Source organism: Coregonus clupeaformis, unplaced genomic scaffold, assembly GCF_020615455.1.
Source record: "Coregonus clupeaformis isolate EN_2021a unplaced genomic scaffold, ASM2061545v1 scaf0180, whole genome shotgun sequence".
NCBI classification, from domain to species: Eukaryota; Metazoa; Chordata; class Actinopteri; order Salmoniformes; family Salmonidae; genus Coregonus; species Coregonus clupeaformis.
The window spans coordinates 445,185-466,908 of record NW_025533635.1 but is presented as its reverse complement, the minus strand read 5'-3'; the positions used below and the strand labels follow the sequence as shown (position 1 = coordinate 466,908).

The 21,724-nt window shown below is 42.4% G+C and overlaps 1 protein-coding gene across 4 annotated transcripts in view; it reads right to left on the bottom strand.

Annotated features, from left to right (window-relative positions):
• Positions 1-7,710: 7,710 nt before the first annotated feature.
• Positions 7,711-21,724, bottom strand: part of LOC121573308 (activating molecule in BECN1-regulated autophagy protein 1) — a 91,424-nt gene continuing 77,410 nt past the window's right edge. For all 4 annotated transcript variants that reach the window (XM_045214004.1, XM_045214008.1, XM_045214006.1 and 1 more), the window contains 4 exons: positions 19,908-20,018; positions 19,033-19,235; positions 14,025-14,159; positions 7,711-11,855 (listed from right to left, as the gene is read on the bottom strand). In XM_045214004.1, coding sequence (XP_045069939.1) covers positions 11,224-11,855; positions 14,025-14,159; positions 19,033-19,235; positions 19,908-20,018 — 1,081 coding nt within the window. In that variant the 3' untranslated portion in view covers positions 7,711-11,223. The remainder of the gene's footprint in view (positions 11,856-14,024; positions 14,160-19,032; positions 19,236-19,907; positions 20,019-21,724) is intronic.

The window sequence follows — 21,724 nt, the reverse complement described above, 5'->3', positions numbered from 1 at the left end:
GTCAATACATGTTAGAAACACCTTTGGCAGTGATTACAGCTGTGAGTCTTCTGGGGTTAATCTCTAAGAGCTTTGTACGTCTGGATTGTGCAATATTTGCCCATTATTCTTTTTTAAATTCTTCAAGGTCTGTCAAGGTATTGGGGGTCATGGCTACACAGCAATTTTCAAGTCTTGCCATAGATTTTCAGATTTAAGTCAAAACTGTAACTTGGTCACTCAGGAACATTCACTGGCTTCATGGTAAGCAACTCCGGTGTAGATTTGGCCTGGCGTTATAGGTTATTGTCCTGCTGAAAGGTGAATTTGTCTCCCAGTGTCTAGTAGAAAGCAGACTGAAGCAGGTTTTACTCTATCCTGTTTATTTTTATCCTGAAAAACTGCTCAGTCTTTGCCAATGACAAGCATACCCATACCATGATGCAGCCACCACCATGCTTGAAAATAACGAGGCAGTTAATCAGTGATGTGTTGTGATGGATTTGCCCCAAAGATAAGGCTTTGCATTTAGGCCAAAAAGTGTATTCCTTTGCCGTGTTTTCTCACAGTATAACTTAGTGCCTTGTTTCGTAAAATACTGAACAAAAATATAAATGCAACATGCACAATTTCAACGAGTTTACTAAGTTACAGTTCATATAAGGAAATCAGTCAATTGAAATATATTCATTAGGCCCTAATCTATGGATTTCACATGACCGGGCATAGGCCCATCCACTTGGGAGCCAGGCCCACCCACTTGGGAGCCAGACCCAGCCAATCAGGATGAGATTTTCCCCACAAAATACCTTTATTACAGACAGAAATACTCCTCAGTTTCATCAGCTGTCCGGGTGGCTGGTCTCAGACGATCCCGCTGGTGCAGAAGTCGGATGTGGAGGTCCTGGGCTTGCGTGGTTACAAGTGGTCTGCAGTCGTGAGGCCAGTTGGACGTACTCCCAGGCCCACCCATGGCTGCGCCCCTGCCCAGTCATGTGAAATCCGTAGTTTAGGCCTTAATTGATTTATTTAAATTGACTGATTTCCTTATATGAACTGTAACTCAGAAAAATCGTTGAAATTGTTGCATGTTGCGTTTATATTTTTGTTCAGTATAGTTGAATCTGTGTTTGAAATTCAATACTTGAATGAGGGACCTTACAGATGTATGTATGGGGGAAAGAGGAAGGCGGAGTCATTTAAAATTCATGTCAATCTGTATTATTTCATGTAATTTATTATGTGATTTGTTAAGCCAAATCTGACTCCTGAACTACAGTAATTTAGGCTTGCCTAAACAAATTGGGTGAATCACTTTAAGGGATAAATTATCTACTTAATGCATAAGGTTATCTGACACAGAAAGTTGTAAGTTGACTCAGACACAATGTTGTTTTGTGAAAGTTGTGTTGTGAAAAACATGGATATATTGACATTATACAATTGCTTCACGTCAATATACACTGCTCAAAAAAATAAAGGGAACACTTAAACAACACATCCTAGATCTGAATGAATGAAATAATCTTATTAAATACATTTTTCTTTACATAGTTGAATGTGCTGGCAACAAAATCACACACAAATTATCAATGGAAATCTAATTTATCAACCCATGGTCTGGATTTGGAGTCACCCTCAAAATTAAAGTGGAAAACCACACTACAGGCTGATCCAACTTTGATGTAATGTCCTTAAAACAAGTCAAAATGAGGCTCAGTAGTGTGTGTGGCCTCCACGTGCCTGTATGACCTCCCTACAACGCCTGGGCATGCTCCTGATGAGGTGGCGGATGGTCTCCTGAGGGATCTCCTCCCAGACCTGGACTAAAGCATCCGCCAACTCCTGGACAGTCTGTGGTGCAACGTGGCGTTGGTGGATGGAGCGAGACATGATGTCCCAGATGTGCTCAATTGGATTCAGGTCTGGGGAACGGGCGGGCCAGTCCATAGCATCAATGCCTTCCTCTTGCAGGAACTGCTGACACACTCCAGCCACATGAGCTCTAGCATTGTCTTGCATTAGGAGGAACCCAGGGCCAACCGCACCAGCATATGGTCTCACAAGGGGTCTGAGGATCTCATCTCGGTACCTAATGGCAGTCAGGCTACCTCTGGCGAGCACATGGAGGGCTGTGCGGCCCCCAAAAGAAATGCCACCCCACACCATGACTGACCCACCGCCAAACCGGTCATGCTGGAGGATGTTGCAGGCAGCAGAACGTTCTCCACGGCGTCTCCAGACTCTGTCACGTCTGTCACGTGCTCAGTGTGAACCTGCTTTCATCTGTGAAGAGCACAGGGCGCCAGTGGCGAATTTGCCAATCTTGGTGTTCTCTGGCAAATGCCAAACGTCCTGCACGGTGTTGGGCTGTAAGCACAACCCCCACCTGTGGACGTCGGGCCCTCATACCACCCTCATGGAGTCTGTTTCTGACCGTTTGAGCAGACACATGCACATTTGTGGCCTGCTGGAGGTCATTTTGCAGGGCTCTGGCAGTGCTCCTCCTGCTCCTCCTTGCACAAAGGCGGAGGTAGCGGTCCTGCTGCTGGGTTGTTGCCCTCCTACGGCCTCCTCCACGTCTCCTGATGTACTGGCCTGTCTCCTGGTAGCGCCTCCATGCTCTGGACACTACGCTGACAGACACAGCAAACCTTCTTGCCACAGCTCGCATTGATGTGCCATCCTGGATGAGCTTTACTACCTGAGCCACTTGTGTGGGTTGTAGACTCCGTCTCATGCTACCACTAGAGTGAAAGCACCGCCAGCATTCAAAAGTGACCAAAACATCAGCCAGGAAGCATAGGAACTGAGATGTGGTCCGTGGTCACCACCTGCAGAACCACTTCTTTATTGGGGGTGTCTTGCTAATTGCCTATGATTTCCACCTGTTGTCTATTCCATTTGCACAACAGCATGTGAAATGTATTGTCAATCAGTGTTGCTTCCTAAGTGGACAGTTTGATTTAACAGAAGTGTGATTGACTTGGAGTTACATTGTGTTGTTTAAGTGTTCCCTTTATTTTTTTGAGCAGTGTATGTTGCCGTCTTGGAGTTTTCCACTAAAATGGAAAATCATTATCCTTCAAAGTTCCGAAATAAAATATGACATTCCCAGATGTCTTATAATATTACACGCTTTAGATGGAGGTTTGACCGAAGCTTGAAGAGGCTAAATGGGATGTCTTGTGTTCTCATTCTATAAATCATACCTTCATTTATTAGTGAGAAAAAACCCCAAACATATTTTTCTGAAACATTTTGCACAGCCTTCTATGCTGTATACGTCTCCTACTGGCTGACCATGCCGATGGCCCTTCCACTCTTCACTGATGCCCATCACCACCACAACATAATACAGGTTTGTCGAACTTGATTAGCTCTAAACGTGCTGATAAAATAGGATTTTAATTCCCAATGAATATCCATTAGACATGACTCACTAAAGCAGAATCTGACTGCACATATCAAAAAGTATTATACAGTATGTAAATCTGTCATGTGCGAATGCATCGACACTGGTGAAGATAAATAAATACTAGCTACGGAAGTTACAAGACATTCCTTATGACTTTTTGCAAGGTCCTTTGAGGACTGGTTTTCCTTAGACTGTGCCTCTGATGCAATGCGTCGTTATTTGGAATGCAAAAAAAAAGCCACGCAGCTTAACTGGATTGAGACGGTCTTAAAGGGCCGTGTCCTGTGCCTCGCAGCTTTAAATCATCTCCTCCTTCCCATAAGCACACACAAATACACAGAGGGAATTTATTCTCTCCTCCATGTAAGCATATGGCTTATACAAAATGGTTTCTGGCTGATAATGATAAAAAAATTGTAAACGTATAGTAAAAAAACATAAGCTAATCAACCCAAGAGGAATTTCTACATGTTGTGCCTCTGGAATGCAGTGTTACAAAACCCTATGTCAACAAAATAGAACATCTGATAAAATCAGGTTGTCCAGAAAATCCAAACGTGGTATGGAATGGTCAGTCAAGAGCCTTCGACAGCAGGTTAAAGATAATTAATTATGTATTGATTAAAGCATCAGAATTTTGTCCGAATTCCACTGGAGGTTGACCGCATGGGGCGTTATGGAAGGAGACTAACACCCCGGTGTTAAGCCTGTAAGGAACTGGCGTAAAACTCTAGCTTTATAAAGTCATTCACCCAGAAAAGAGAGAACCATGGCTCAGTTATCTCAGCATGGGGAGATTTCCTGCATCACGACACAGGTCAACAAACACATAAAGATACCACATGGATCAAGGTGGAAACTATGTGAGATGAGCTAGTTAATGTAGCCTGGAGGCCAGTGCCTTTTGTCTATCCATTCTTTAACTACCACTCAACCCTCTATGTCTCAGTCCATTTGTTTTCTCTACCACCCTCTCCTCTCTGTGACCCTGCCCTAGAGCTGTCCTGTCATAGGCTATGTGGGTGAGTGGCAGTGTGGTAGATACGCTACATCTAGCCAATAAAATCCTTTTCCATGTTTATATCCTTGTGTAAATGTTGGAGTTGGCTGGAATCTGAATCCTATAACATCTCTGTAATGTTCAGTAACTGACAAAGGATAGGTAGTCATATTTCAATGCATATTACATGGACTTATTCTTTATTCCCACTATCATTTTATTTATTAATGTTCCTCCTTTCGCAATCCCTTGCAACATAGTGATGTGCCACAACACTGTCATTTTCCTATTCTCTCGTGTTTCACCCAATGATATATCAAATACACCTTTCATGAGGTCCCCTACTCCCCAGCCATTGAGACCTACCCACCTGCTCTGCTACACTTCAGTATATAGCATACTCTACCCCTGTTATCGTTGCACAAGAACCTTCATTTCTTCAGCACAAAATGGTATGTAGTAAATGTAGTACAGTATTATGATTTGTGCGTTGTCCTTTATTATGTACCATAATTCATACAACAATAAAGCACACTTATTACATTAGAATCACACTATTTGAAGCTAGAGGGAAGATTTACACTAATGTAATAAAGCAGATAAGCTTGAATGTATATGAGAGAGAGAATAAGATAATGACCCTTACTCTCAATAGACCATTAACAATGCATCTCACCAAAACCTCAGTCTTCTGCGATAGTTCATGTATTGGAAAGATAACAACGATGATTCATCATTATGAGATGCTTTTGCTCCATCACATTTTGCAGCTCCTAGTTGTGTGAGGACAACGAAACTGTATCAGGAACAATCCCTGACTAGTTCTGCTGCTCAACTTCCCCTGTAGTAGTAGACATTTAGTGTAGCTTTTACAGCATTCATTATTCTACCAGCAACAGCGTGGCTGCAGCAAAGCCAGCTGGTGTGTGTGTGTGTTTGTTTCTAGAACAAACTCCACACCCATTTAAAAAGTCCTAAAGCAGTTTTCTGTCTTCATGTTTACTCTGATAAAAAATGCGCCCCAATTTAACCACAAGGGGAGTATTTAGGAGCTGGGACGGGGCTGATATTTTTTACATCAAGCTTTTTTTGCAACAGTTAATTCATTTAGAGGGGTTCTGAGGCTAAAAGGCAGTCAAGCACTTTGTGGTCTTCCTATGAAATGTGTATGTTGACCTAATTCGCTATTTACTCATTTGCAGGTTGCATGCGTTACTCGAACATGTGGTGATGCATGACTATAAGCAGGAACTCATTGAAGACAAGACACACACGTCGATAACTAAAGTAGTGCAAGTACCTGGTGTCTTTACAGAGTTCACCCGAACGTCCCCAGGCCCCACTTATGGAGTGGCGGAGTATGGGTAATGGCTTCCTTTTCCCATACCACCTCTGAGGACACCCATCATCCACCCTGCTACCCTCTCTCCTGAACGGTAGGTGCCCTCCTAGAACTGCCTCTCACCAAATTGGATTAATTAAAAGCATTTCTTTGAAGTGACAGGGGCTCGAACACTGAAGTGCCAGACTCTTATTCACAGGAGACTGGGCAGGAGGGGCATGCAACAATTATAATGGGAGTGGAGAGACCATGGGTAGGGTGATAAGAGGGGGAGGAAAGAGAGCATCTGTGGAACAGAGTGGGGGGAGATGGGAAGGAAGAGGACGAGTGAGGGAGAAGGAAACCTTGAAAGAGAGCGACAGAGAAAGGTGGCAAACAAAAGGAGGGAGAGGAGATAAAAGTGGGAGGAGGGCTTTGTCTCTTTCTCTCCTCAAAACATCTTACTTTGAGCAGTATTTCCCCAGAGCACCTGGCATACAATTAAACACATCGACTCCCCCACTGAAGCCTCTCCTCGTCAAGAACATGAGCAGCCATTGAAGATGGACCGCAACTCAGTTGGACTCCTGGGAGAAAGTTTTGGGGCTGGAAGATGGCTACTGCAACAAGAGTGGTATAACTTGAGCTCTAGCGTCCAATTAGTTCCGCCACCTATCTTGACTCAATATTCGGATGATTGCGCTGGATCAGAGGCTAGTCTGTGTAGGTGCTGAAGAGGGAGTATCCATTCACAGACGAGCATACTGTAGTTATGTAAGTTCTCTGTTCGGTGCCGCCTCCACCTCAGCAATATTCACAGGGGCAAAGGGAGGGATTCTATGGGCAATCAGACTGGCCCTGTAGCCAACCACTTGCTCAACTATGCCAGGTCTTATCCTCAGTCACTCTCAGCAGCACTTTCCAGGGTAATTTATAAATTGCAACGCTTTCATCAATTTCCCAGTTCTAATTTCCATCCATTTACAGCGTTATGTAATCCCCTCTGTTGATATAGAGGCACGGCTTTGTTTGTTTTCCCTCTACCTCTATGCACCGGTCTGAATCTTCATCTCTAGTATAAACACATACACCCTCAGTTGTACAGGTGGGCCAACACTAGATAAAGCTCGACCTCTTTAAACCCCCAGAGCATCCGTGTGTCGGATCATTGTGGGACCTTTTGGTCAGATCTGATATAGCAGAGCAGTGATTGTGAGGAATCCAATGATTCGGTTGATTTTATATCTCCCCTGAGTAGTTTCATCAAGAAAATATGAATAATTCAGCTGATTAGAAATAGTTATCCTTTTGGGTGAAGTAAAAAACAAATAAGGATGCAGTTTCATGATTAAAAAAACGTCATTTCTCATGGAGCAAATGATTCTGGAAGACATGAAAACCCCCAAGCGGAAAACAATCCTAATATTTGTTCATTTTGATTACTCTCGTTATTTTTGCTCAAGGCCTGGCTTTGCTGGCCAAAAGTGAGTCTTTCTGTAGGAGGGGATGTGGGTTGTTTACCAGAAACATTTGCCATGAATAAACCCACAAAGATGTGATAAGCATAAAGGGAGGAAGCAAAATATCCGTAGAAAGATAAATATTTCTATCCAATGTTACCACTAGGTCCAAGCTCTCAAGAGCAGGTCAGTCTTGAAGATCCTGTGCACAGTATTCTGTACTGTGAACATCACCGCCCAATGATATTGCATTGTTCAAATTACTGAACACAAAATGTTCCAGGTTTATAAACAGCTGGCAGGAGATGTTGCTGTTATGCACTCAATTAATGCATTATTTATATGATAAATTGTCTTGAAATTCTCATACTGTAAAATACCAAGGGAGAGAGACGATGACAAGGTTTCAAACAAGTCATAACAGCTCACCATATAAGAGAACCACTTCTTACTAGCGCGGATGGGAGGAAAATCTATGATATCGTCTTTCACCCTTGAGTGAATATAAAATACAAATCAGAGCCTCAGAATATGTATTGTTTCTTAGTTTTACATTTTTATTTGTATTTGTTTATGATCAACATATATTTTCTAGGATCTTTGGTGTTCCCACAGCACTTAGTTGCACATTGACTACTGTAATATACTGCATTTTGCCTTTTAAAGTAGATAGAAAACCACAATCACAATCTCCTACAAAAAACAGGTACACTGAAGACACTTCCTTGTTGAGTTCACGTACACTCAGCAGATCACATACTGATAAAATGTGAGAAAAAGACACTATGGTGAGTCAGTGACAACAGAACAAATACACTCATGACCTTTAGAATTTTCCTGAAAGCAATCGTATAGGAAGCTCATTATCCTCAATTTATAAACACATTTCAGACTTACAAATACATTAAAAAAACTCCAAAACAGAACTGATCCAAATTTCAATCATATCCAGGTCACATACAGTTTTATTCTGCTGCACAAACATGTGAATATCACCTGTATGAAAATATGGCAGTGTAATGTCTTGACTACAATGATTTTGTGATGATCTGTGAACAGTTGTGCAGTTTGATTATTGTTATGTTATGTGGTCAGTGTAAAGCATTATAACTAAATCTGTTGAGTATGTAATGTGATTACATATTGCCCTTAACTGCACAGAAAATAAAAACCCTGGAAGTCTCAAAACGTCCTGGGCTGTGGAAATTGATCAGCAGAAAAACTGTGGAGACCTGTATGTGGAGATCTCTACTGTATATACTGTAGTTACACTATTTAACTATGGTCTTGATTGAATTGATACACAAGCTGCTGATTATTGTATGTTGGTGAACTGAGTAATAAAGAGCACAGATAGAAGGTGAAAGCTGAAATAGATGAGCATCAAGGTGACCAAATCAACGCTGCGGTTTCGCTTACAGTTTTTCTCCCACTTCAAACCTAGCAGGACTGGAGCCCACAGGGATCAGCATTCAGCTCTACTGCTCCATTTCCATTTCTCTCTTCATCTCACCCAACAGTCACCATGAGGCCACTGTAAGCTCGTGCCTTCTGTTTAGAACACATTTCCATTATCCTCCTGAGCAACAGGACAATAGAATGCAGTCAATCATATCCTCTTCAAATACAACAGAAAACGGTTGAAAGAAAACAGTTAATTCCACAAGTTCAAAAACCAGAGACAACAAAAACATGAGATGAGTGTGCTCAAAAAGAAATAAAAGCAGGAAACAAAAGAAAACAGTGTCAGACGTCTGCTTCAGTTTCCAAAGGGGAGGGGGATCTTTTCAGGAGCAGAGAGTCTGACAGATCTCGGTTATCCTGAACCATTCTGATGCCTGATGGGTCTCTAGGTTTGTATGTCGCAAACACTCTCTCATTCTACCCCTTTCTACACCTACCCAGATCACTCCGGTATCCCAACCCAAGAACTGTAAATGAGCCTCCGGTCTCCTGCTCTTTCCAAGGGTCGTCGGGTAGAAGTTGTTATAAACAGATTATTTTTGTATAAAATCAGAAGGGTATTGTCTTTCATGGATCACGCGCTAACACATCAATGCTTGAACAACAAGCATATATTTGTCCAAAATCTAATTTCACTCAGACCCTGACGCTATGAGGGGTAATCTAGTATTTACCATAACCTTCCTGGAGTCATTACAAGCCATAATGGGACCCCTTAATTGAGGACAAATTAAAACGAAGATCAGCACAGTAGAAGTGAATGGTCAGTCATACAGTATAGGAAAACACTGGGAAGATGAGACAATTTCACAATAAGATAAACAATAAACAAAACATATTTCTCTTTTTGACAATGAAAAATTCTGAAGTTGTTTGGAGTCAGACCAGCATATGAACCGACAAATGGTGCATTGATCTCCTAGAGGTGATCTGAACAACAGAGACAGACAGTGCTGCGACAAGGATCACATGACTATTGTACGTTTATATGAAAAAAGATTACGATCAACCTTACGTTATTGCATAAGTTGGCATATCTTCTTCTATAACCATTCTCTTTCTAAAACATAAATAAACTCAACAGATACAATCACAATATACTTTTGAGAGAGAGACCGAGATAAGCAGTGCCAGTTGGCTGGACCAACAGTGGCAGAGAGACAAAGACCTGTTCGTAATGCAATAACTTTTCACAACGAAAGATAAAAAAAAGTAACCCACTCACCATGGAGCTGCAGTTAGCACTTCCAAATTCATTAACTGAACACAGATTCTTTCACTGCCAAAACCCACCACCTTGCTAGGAAAAACAAATAAAATGTTTTATTTTTTGCAGATTACTGTTAATTGCCAAACCAATTTGAAAAAGGACTAAGACCTGACTAAGGTGTTTGAAGCACACTAAGTCCATTCAACCTAGAGAGCTTTGCCCCTGTGGTGACCCGGAATGCTATACGCATCATCACCACTGTGCACCTCCAACTGCCTCTGTCACAACAACACAACCCTCAAGGCACCGGGGCAGCTAGTGGGAGGCAAACTGGCCATTTTAAAGAGAGCCTTCTGGATGTACAACACATTGTGTAGTATCTCCTTTTCAAATTCCAGTTAGCCTTTGATGACTGGGCTCAACATACCACAGTGGATCTAGAGAAGGAATCATACTATATAAAAGACAACCATCACAAGACATGGGGTGACAGTTTGACAGCGTAGAAGAGTGACACTCTTGTCAAAATGCTTCACTTCAAAGACTTGGGACAGCATTTGGGTGTTTCAAAACAAGTTTGGAAGTTATGAGGCTGCGGATCTAGGGCTCATGATCTACATGCCGGTAGTACATGTGTACTGTACCCGGTTATTATTAAAAATCAACCTTTTAAATACAAAAGTAATCATGATGAATGTTGTTTGTAATCAACCATGACAACTATAACAGAAGAATGAAACATTTTGTAACTACAAAGGGTGACATAGAACAACCTCTCACACAAACATAATTTATAGACGTATAAAAAAATAAAAACAGATAAAGAATCATCCAGTTTCACAATCGAATTGTACCAATGTGATTGGTTAATAAAATGTGCTTCTACTCAGTATATCAGCTTCTTGCTAATAATGAGCAAGGGGAAGAGTCTTAACACGTTTTGAAGAAAGTTACAATTTGATCATGGAATTTGATCCCAGATGGCATTCGAAAACCACCGATCTGAACCCTGATTGTAAAGAGTCCTTCAGGTCCACTTCTCTCCGATGGAATGGTCAAACTGTAGCTTTGGATTCTTGCACTCAATTGGGCAATGACACAAGTCTCAAATTGAGGTCAGGGCACGCAAAGGAACACCACATCCAAGAACGAGACCAAGCCTAATCCTAGGTTGAAGATAGGCCTCACCCAGCCTACTATTGGACAGAAAACAGTACAGGCAATGGAGGAGTGGGATAAAGTTTTAAGTGCATCATTTCATTGTTGGGATTGGAAGCCTCCATAAAAAAAAACAGTAGTCAATGTAATAAGGCTAGAGGAAGGAGAGTCTTCTAGGTAGAGATCAGATGGATATGGAAAGCACATGACCATCTATCGACTGTAGGGGTCTCCATGGTAACTGCCGCTGAAGTTGTTGAGAGGGGAGACAACAGGGGAGAGGGTTGAAGAAGAGGAGGAGGAAGCAGAGGGCGAGTGTAGATCTAGATCATCGACAAGTCCCACACCCTCAAACACATCGTCTGTGTCCATAGGGGTCCCATCGGCCCCCTCCTCCACCCCCATGGGCCCCTGAGGGCTGAGATGAGAAGAGACTGTGATGTACTGGGAGGGGAGAGGTGCTACTGTCCGGCTATGGGCCCCAGAGGGCTCTAACAGGAAGGCTGAGCTCTCCCCCAGCTGTATGCTGGGGTGGGTCAGAATACGGGAGGTGGGCTCTGTGAACGACAGAGTGCCGCGGTGGGGCGGAGAGAGGGACGTCCAACCACCTCCACCATGACCCTGACCCCTGCCCTGAGTGCCTCTGCCCCCATCCTGAGCCTCTGTCCCAGTCTGGGAGCCGCGGTGGATGCGGTGGCTAACAATGATGTTGTTACCGAAGCTGCCCATGGAGGCCATGGTGGTGCTCTGTTCCCTCTGGACCACGGCGGTCATACCACCCTCAGCGATCAGCCTGCGGAGCCGAGAAAGGGCGTCCTCCCCACTGCCCTGGTCTTGAGATTCTCCTGAGGGAAGGAGGGAGAGGAGGAAAAGAGCTTTGTAACACATACAGTAGAAACAGTATCAATAGGTTGTAGTTGGTCACTTAGTTACATTCATTTCCACAATGTTGGATTCACTTCATTATTGAAGCAAACATGTTGATTCGCAAATGTTCTACTTGCTCAACATTTGTTTGCACCTAACTAAAATACACACATGAAAAACGAAAACAATTTCCACTTTTACACAGATGCATGTCCTCTGCTTGGCAGTTGAGAAACTGCTTCCATAAATGTAACCAGACAGTATAAACTATTTGAGAGAAGGTGGAAGTGGCAGGTCTTAGAAATGTAACTGGCAAGCATGACGTGATCAGGGTAGGCCTCTTCTCTGTGATTTGGCATGGCACGGTGATATCTGCGTTAGCCGTAGCGCTAGCCCTAATGAAGCCCACATTACCTGACAGGGAAGAATATAGGTAATTACAAGGCTGGCTAATGTCTTAGTGTCCAACTAGCCTGGATAAATCCACTCCTAAAACAGCATTACCAAATTCTGCTCTAGCATCCAGTCCCTATTGTAATACCACATACTGTAATCATATTAGTCAGACAGCTGCTGTTGGTGCAGAGTTAAACTTAACCCAATCACCTATTGAAAGGAAATCAAATATTGTCCGAGCCTACAAAATATATTAAGCAACATCTCGGAGGAAGTGCAGCCAAATAAATCTTTGAAACTAGACAGCGGTGTACTGTAACATCAGTGAGGTATGAATGGAGTGAGACACGGTGCAACTCAGTGTTACGCCTCTGTCAAGCACACATGGTTATTTGACTTTGCCACAACATGACTGGCTGTTTATACCCATCAATCAATTGTGTATATTCCTCTACAGGCAAAAAAAACTTTATGAAGATTACTGAGCGAACGTCAGCAGCCTAAATGTTTTGCAATCACACTTAATGTGATGCAGAGAAGGAAAATGTGAGAGAGTAGGCTGCCTCTAGCGATGCATGGAGAAGCCAGACTGACAGATCAGAGGACTGTGTGTTATCTGTCAGTCACGAACTCTCCTGGGACTCTGCAAAGAAATTCATAATGTAATTTGAGTCAAAAACAAAGCCACAGTCAGAAGCACACTGAGAGAAAAAACAAGGGCAGTACTGTAAGGTGGAAACACTGCAACTTTAGCATCCAAAACTTCAGGCATTCAGGATATGAACATAGTACTTTTTGATTATTATTATTGTACTTATGGCTGTCCCGCATCTTCATTATGTTGTTTTTGTCATGCACTTAAATTGTTGGAGTACGAAATGGGTCAATTTGGAAGAGTAAGCACAGGCTGTATGTTTTTGTTGTTCATTTGAATTGGGCTCCAAGCAACCATAAAAGTTTATGAACAAATGGTATTATACCATTATCTGCAGAATACCACTGGGTGTGCCAGCAGGACAGTGGCCCTGGCAGTGTCATTATTCTAATGGATGAGGCTACTACTGTACATTGGAAAAACATTCAAAAGAGCTACTGTTTACTATGTACAATATTATATTCACCACCTTCATTTCTTGCACCATGTTTGCTGCCAACAGTCACATCCACTCACAGTTTATGGCTACTAGACTCAATACACAGATAACGATAAGTTGTGGTCTATAGATCATATTCACAAGAGTGTAAGATGTGTGTGCGTCGACAACTAGGCTGTAATAATCCCAGCCGTAATAACGCTCTGCTGCCCCTACAAGGGAGGCCATTAATGGGGAGAATATAAGGAGGGAGGAAGGAGAGGAAGAGGGAGGCCTCCTCCCCCCCGTTTCCTCCATCCCAGAGATAAAGAGACAGTGAGTACTGATAATCTCCTCTGACAAGGACCAAACTCATTTATCACAACCAACCACCAACCAGCCCTGTTGACTGTCTGGTCTTAATGATGTGGTGGTGGAATGGTGTTGAGATCATAGATATAGACCTGAGATGACCTCATGATGTGCGTGTTTTCTCTGACTTACCTGGAGCTACATTATGTCTCCTCTGTTAGCCGTTTCTCTCTCAGGCAAAGATTGTCTTGACTTTTAACCCTATTTTGTGGCATATAATGATCCCACAAATGCCAGTCAAATTGAGATACGATTCTAATTACACTGAGCATCAGATGTGTGAGGAGGAGGACTGGATGGGGTCACCTGGGTTAGCCAAGGTGGTGCTGGCCTCTGTGGAGGCCTCGGCTGACTCGCCATCCTCCTGCAGCGTGGGCGGGGGCGTCTCAGGCGCCATCTCTGTGCTGCTGCCTGGATGAAGGTCCCTTATGTGTCCACCAACTGGGGGAGGAAGGAAATAAACAACAGCACATGTTGAGACCTTGTTCGCTGGGAGAGAAGATAGTTACTTTTCATTTTATACGCTTTAGAAAACATGCGTGCCTTGGTGACACCAACAGGATCTTATGTTCATCATGTAAGAGGAAAACTACATCCAGTCAGATTACAACTGTTTACCCAGGTAAACATTCAAACTCATTAAAATCCTCCAAAAACAAGCTCATTGTGAAGTAAGGGAATTCTTCAAGGTGATCTGTACCAAAAATACATACCTCAAGGAGATACTGTAGATCTGTACTGAGTGTAGTACTCTGTACAATTATATATTTGTAGAAATATAGATTTACTCTGACTGAGTAAATAGAATTTAGGAGAAACCTGTGCTCTGTTGAACCATACCCCTCAAACATGCTTCCTAAAGAACTGTTTAGTCTCAGTGAGGGAGAGAGGAATCGGATTAGAGCAGTATTTTGTTGCTCCATTCGCGAGGTGGAGAGATGAAAGCCTGCATTGGGCGGCTGCAGTCTGCTGATGAGTGGGTGAGGAAAGAAAAATAAAGCTAAACGTCCGTTGTATGTAAAATTGGACTAGGTACAGCTTCTCCTATACATGTTCTCTCATGCCTCCAAAATCGTGGATATCTGATTGTGACATCAAAGGTGAATATTGGCGTGACTATTTTCACCTCTAGATCCAATCAAACCAGAGACTGACAAGGCTAGGGGATTATACTGAAACTCGCATGGCATCAGGGAATTGGATATAAGACCTGTCAGTGGGTGGCATTATTCTATCTGACGGTTTGACACCACGAGGCCAGAGGCTGCGTGAGTAGCACTCTCTGTGTCAGTCACCTGTCCACCTGCTAACTGAACTGCAGAACCTTTTTAGAGTGGAAGTTTTCCCACAATAGCTTGACAGGTACAAATCCATTTAGGATTTCTCCTTAGAAGTGATGACAGGATGTTTTCAGTGATAGATTCCACCCATATATCTTAATGAAGCCTCCTCTTAATAAGTAGATGACAGACAAGCCTTGGTTGGTTAACCACAAAGAAATAAACAATGTACATTACAAAAACTGTACGGCGAAGTTTCGGATCTAAGATGATTCTCATTCAAACCATAGTTCAGTAAAAAGGTAAAGGTAGATTTCAAAAATATACTGTATAACCTATTACAATTACAAGCTTTTCAATAAACTGAAAGTTTCCAGTCATTAAACTGGAGGGGTTTCTTGAGGACCCAGGTAGTAAATGATAAGTCCTGGGTGTCCTCTATTGCTACTGTTGATTAGCGGGAGGCACCATTTAAAATCATCTTTATGTGGAGTAAGAGAGCATCTGCTTTATTGCTCTGCCCTGTGTCATCACCCAAGCGTGGCCCATAAATACAGAAGGTGTTGAGGGAAAGTTCCCTCCGTACCCACACAGCCTCTATTGGCACATCAGAGGACCAGCCGCTGAGCCTTTCCTATTAGTCTCTCTGACTCTTCCTCTATCTCTCCGTGGGATAAATGATCATTTGGCCTAATAATGCAACTCAGGCGCTTCAGCTTTATCACTGTCCTGCTAAATTGATAGCGGCTGATTTACCTGACCCCAGTGGGACATTACGGCTCTCCGAGGTGTGTCGCTGCCTTAATGAAAGCAGGTGGGAAGTGTCACCTTGTATTTAACACTCTCCTCTACACAGAACACAAGGAGTCTGGCTGGCTGGAGGGGACTCAACTCAAACTGAAGCTTGGCTAAAGCCACTTTGCCAGGTGGGTGGGTGTAACAGAGGTGCTGGTTGGCTTCTTTTTGGGGGATCCTTCAATAAAGCGGGCTTTCGGGAATACGATAAATCAGAACTACTTAACTAGAATTACACATTAAGCCTTACACAAAAGTGAAAGTAAGACCCTGGGCAAGAGTCATGGCGTGTGTTCTTTGAGCCAGGTATTCTTTGAAGCACAAAGGCTCGACTGCCAAGGCATAAATACTGTAGGTGTGTAATGATTCTATAATCATAAAATGCGATCATCTTCTCACAACAGTGCTGCTAATCCATTTCAAATGAAAACACATGTCGAGCAATGTTTGAATACAACTTGCTGAACAAGAGTTTGGCCTGGGGAGTGTGCTGCTATGAATTCAATTCGATGTGCGGAGGCGCGTTCCCAACGCCTGCTCTCTCCAACGGCAACACTCCATCAGCCATGCACTGGAGAGGGCGACTGAAGAGTCACTTAAGGCATCACAGCCGTGGAGATGTTGATTAGTCAAACCAGCCAGCCCACAGTATGTGGATGGATGATTCAGATCCGAATGATCCGTAAATATAACTTCCCTTTGCACCAGGCCCTGTAGCTCAGTTGGTAGAGCATGGCGCTTGCAACGCCAGGGTTGTGGGTTCGTTTCCCACGGGGGGCCAGTATGAAAATGTATGCACTCACTAAACTGTAAGTCGCTCTGGATAAGAGCGTCTGCTAAATGACTCAAATGTAAAATATATAACAGCGCAAATGCAATAGCAAAGTCGTCCATTCGTTGGGACTATTTATGATGTAATGATTTTGACCAACAGTCAATTACCACCAACACCAATAATATTATGATTAATAAATTCAGGTTTTAAATCATTAAAAACCTTTCTTTGTGATGAATAATATTTGGCATCCTGATAGTGGTGTTTCATACCTCCATAATTTTAGGGGAACATTTTCAAATACACAATTTGCATACAATACGTGCATCTACCACTCTGAAAACTGCTTGGATAATATATATCAGATAATATTAGATATTATGAAACCTAACTTCAGGTTTGGGTAAGGAAGTAGATATCATGTAAGATTATCTTAGTGTTTCACCTCCAGTGTTTCACCTCCAGTGTTTCTTATATAAGAGGGACTCAGGTGTTTTTATGGGAAGGACAACACTCCACTTCAAGAAATAGGCGATTTTTCACTGGAGAGTAGTGGAGTCTGAGTAGTCAACTTTTGAAGGGCTGCGGCTTGGAGGCAAAGCAATAAACCTTTATTACGGTCTGACTCCTGGACAGCTGTCAGAGAATCCTCTCATAGCTCAATCTGTATGACGAGAACCATGGCAGAATGAACAGAACCACTTTAAATGGAGAAAACTAGTTTCAAGTGAGGTACAATGAGTACACTCCTACATACAGTACAGTGGATCTCTATCCCCTCACTATGCTATATAAGACATTATTCCAGTCATCGTCACATTAACAACAACAACAGGGGAGTAGAAACAGAGACAATTGTAAAGTGCTGTATACGATTGGAGGAAAGGTGGAAGTGCCTTGATTGCAAAGGCTTGGCATGAGAGCTTGTTTTCGATTTCTCGCCAGGTGTTTTATTGTTTTAATCATTCATTTGTGATGAGTATAATGGAAGTGTGCTAATGTCCTCGCAACATAATGCATTGTGTACAACATTCCAGCTGAGCCGAAATGGACTCTTGTGCTCTGTTTATGGATATTGAGTCTTATGAAATTGAGTCTAAACCCCTTTAGATGGTACCTTAAAAGGCCCAGAGACACAAAAGTGGAACATGCAGGTCTCATTTTCTCTGATGGCACTCACGCTCCTAAATGTGCCACTGAGAAACATGAAGATACAGTAATGAAAATTATATTTCAGTGCCCCAAGAGAGGTGTTTTGGATGAGACTCAATATCACAACATCTGTTTCTGTGATCTGTCACTAAGACAGGTAATGCAGAGATAGGGGGTAATTGGTACTGCTATATTACTACTGGGACAAGAGACAAGTAATGATCCACTTCACCTGACTTAGGAACCAAGGGCAATTCAGAGATTTGAGTCTTAAAGGGCAATTTCACTTCATATTGATTTTCTCCAGCACCACCATCAACATATGTGAAAATGGCGCGTTTCTGTTTTGTAGTAAAAAAAGAGAGATAGTATACGTTTTTCCAATTACATAATTGATGAGCATCATGTGATTTTAACCAATTATGAGCAGGCATTCCCTACTAATTGGTTGATGATATCATTGGAAACACTTACTGTATCTTCCTCTATCTTTTTTACCACAAAATATAGAAACACGCCATTTTCACATACAATATGTTGATGTTGGGGTGGTGTTGGAGATGATGAATATGAAGTAGAAAAATTGTGAAATGTCCCTTTAATTATCTAAACAAGTATTTGCTTCCTGTTGCCAGGTACTGTATAAGCCTTTAGTGCATGCCTTTGAGGTCTTTGTTCTGTATGGAATGAGGTCAAGGAGATTGTTAAGACTGATTGCAATTAGGTTAAGTCTTAACTGCCACATTTGTGAAATGAAAAGGATTCCATAAAAAGTTAATTAAATTATGACGCTTCTAATTTGCCAGGTTGTATTTCCTGACAGCAACGAGGAATAAATTCCCCACTAATGAAACAACGCAGCCATTGTAGAAATGCACTGAAACAGAACAGCAGAAATTGTGTTGTGCAGTAAAATGGAACCTAGTTGTGAATTCAGTGATGGGGTGATCATTACCATCACCGACTATCCAAGAGGGTCGCTAGCTGATATGATTAATCAGAGGACCAGAATGGTGATTTCCACAGTTCACTCGCTCAATTGATGACAAATTGCAAATGAGTATCATCCTGAAAATGTGTCAATTACTCATTTGTGAAAGTTCTTACAATATGCCTGAGGGGAGTCTTGGGCTATCTTGCATATTGTGTTTAGAATTTGAAATAGTTCTGTGATTAATTTGATGGTGATTTAACCAGACTTACCTGTTACGACATTACATAGTTGAACAGCTCAGTATTATGAAAAAGATATAGGGTAAATGCTGGAGGGATTGGGGGAGAGAGCGATAGGTATAGATATAGGTAGACGTACTGTCTGTTGCTTGGGAGGCCCGGGAGGTGCTGGGAACCTGTGGATCTCGGTCTGTCTGTGTGCCTCGTTCAGCATTCTGAAGCTGTATGACGGGTGTCTGTGTGCCTTGTGATGTCACAACGGGGGTAGGGTGACGGGGCTGGAGACCGATGGCGTTCATAAGTCCCATGTCCCTTTCAGACCTCAAGGGGGCCCTGCTGCTCCTGCAAAACACAGCCACATGGTCAACGCTGATAAGGGCCATATGGATGTAAGCACACAGCCAGAGAATAAACACTGGGTAAGAGGCAAAAGATGTTAGGTGACCTGAAATGTGTTCAGCAGCTGGATGTGTGTATGTATTCAAGTGTGAGCCTACAGCCTTGTTTTGCTCATGCATGCATTTGTGTGTGGATGAGTGCTGTATGCCAGTTAGTGAGCATGTGGTGTTCATATAGTATGCCGTGAGATGATAAGGGTCAGTTCAGATCGATTTCAAAGCGGACCTGCCTTTCTGTGTTATTGTTAGTGTTCATGAGTGGTGTTTTTGTGTGTGTGTGTGTGTGTGTGTGTGTGTGTGTGTGTGTGTGTGTGTGTGTGTGTGCCTGCTTGTGTGTGTATGACACTTGAGTGTTGGCATTGCATTTTGTTGAAAAACTACTTATTTTTGTGAACAAAAGGGGAGAATCCAATGTCAATACACAGAACTAGCACTGCCTTTCCTTTGACAGAGGTGTAAACACAGTTCAGAGAATGCCTGCTAGACAGAAGACTTTCATATCTCCATTGAAGAAAAAAAACTCTACTTGCACCTCCCCCTTCTCTGAAAGCCACATATACCTAGCTAGTGTTCTCACACACACCACCCTCAAAGGCCCGCCCATGCCAATTCTCACTCTGGTCGCTCTCCGTTGCGGCTCCCACCGGTACCACCGCCTCGATTGTTGTTGACAGCAAATATGGGCTCACTGTGCTCAGAGGGGCCGTCTCCGTCTGACTGGGCATCTCTGGAGGGGAGAGGCGAAGGAGAGAGAGAGAGAAAGAGATAAAAAGAGAGGGAGAGAAAGCAACAAAGAGAAGGAAAGAGAGACGGACATTATACAATGAGTCATTACTGTCATGTCGTCATTAATGTTTCATCATTTGGTCATATTTGTATGTTAAATCAGATAACAAAAAATGTTCAGTTCCAATGTTCCACTCATCATGTCAGACCTATACAGCAGGATATGCTAAAGCTTTCAATAAGTTACAGTATTTAAATCAAAAAAGGATGTGCAAAATGTGTTGCTAGACTTAAGTAGAATGAGCAGTCCATACATTTCCAACAAGTAGATCCCTCACAATGGTCCCCAGCATTAAGATGAAAAATCTATAGTACTGCTTCATTGCATCATAGCTCGAAATGATCCAATGTTGACTGAGGCAGGTTGTCAGACCTGGATGCATCCACAATTATGATTTAATCTGATAAAAATCAATTCAGGGCAAGCACTCCAGCTATCTTTCGGGTAGATTATAAATACAATTTAAATAATTTTACCTTGCAGTGAAACAGTTGAGATTGTTTTCATAATACTGCACTGGTTTGAGAATCTGACCAATAAGTGTCTGTTCAATTGGTGTTGAGCCATAAAATGTGGTGTTGAACCATAAAATAACCATAAGACCTTCAATTAATATCTAAAACATTCCTGTCCAGTAGGATTGGATTACATCTCATGAAGCAGAGACAGAATAGCACTGGAGTTCCATGGTTGCCATGGCACCTAGAGGCATATATTTTAATGCAGAATTATCCATAATTATTTGTTAAGTGTTTTTAAGCAGATTGTTTTTATCAACTAGTTTTTTTGGATAGCTTATCAAGTATAGAACATAGGAATCTCTGGGGTTTTTTAACCATCAACGTTAAATTAGTTAACATATTTGGCTACTTCTCCAACCTCTCCAATCAACTAGCAAATTGTTTGGATTCAAATACCAGCCTAGCTAGATCTTTCTAGATCCTCATCTCCTGGACCAAAGGCTGGATGAAATGATTCTGAAATGGCAGCAACCTTCATTTACTACACAGAAGGATTCCTCAGAAGTTTTGGACAGATTAAAACAACCCTGTGTAAGGACCCTAAGAACAGCCTCTCAATACGGGCTCCAACGGAAAACATGGTGAGGATGACGAGGTGGTAGGAGACTAATTAACAAACTGAAGTCTATTGTATGCACTCGCAATGAGAGTACCGGAGTTAGATGATAAAGGGCCATTTCTGCAAGCTGACCCTCAGGCAAATTACGTCACCCACTCTAAGCCAATACAGTCCATACAGAGAGCAGTGGACCAACCAAAATGTAATGAAAGTGTTTCCACCAATGCCTTCACACGTCGTGCACTCTAAAATCTTCAATCTTTAACAAGTCTCCTCTTTTGTATAAGTTTATCTCAGACAATTATTTTGACATGATCTGCCTCACTGAAAAACGGCAAAGAGAGGGGGACGTTTACCATCTAAATGCAGCAGCTCTGCCGGGATATAAATACATTGAAAAGGCGCGCAGCCACGGCCGTGGTGGAGGCCTTGCTGTTTTATACAGAGTGCTTTATTTTAAACCCAGACTGTTGCTGATTTTCAGTCTGAGTGCCTTGCTTTTAAATGTAAACACCCAAATCCTCTCACTGTTATCCTTGATTACAACCCCCCCTCCAGATAAGCAG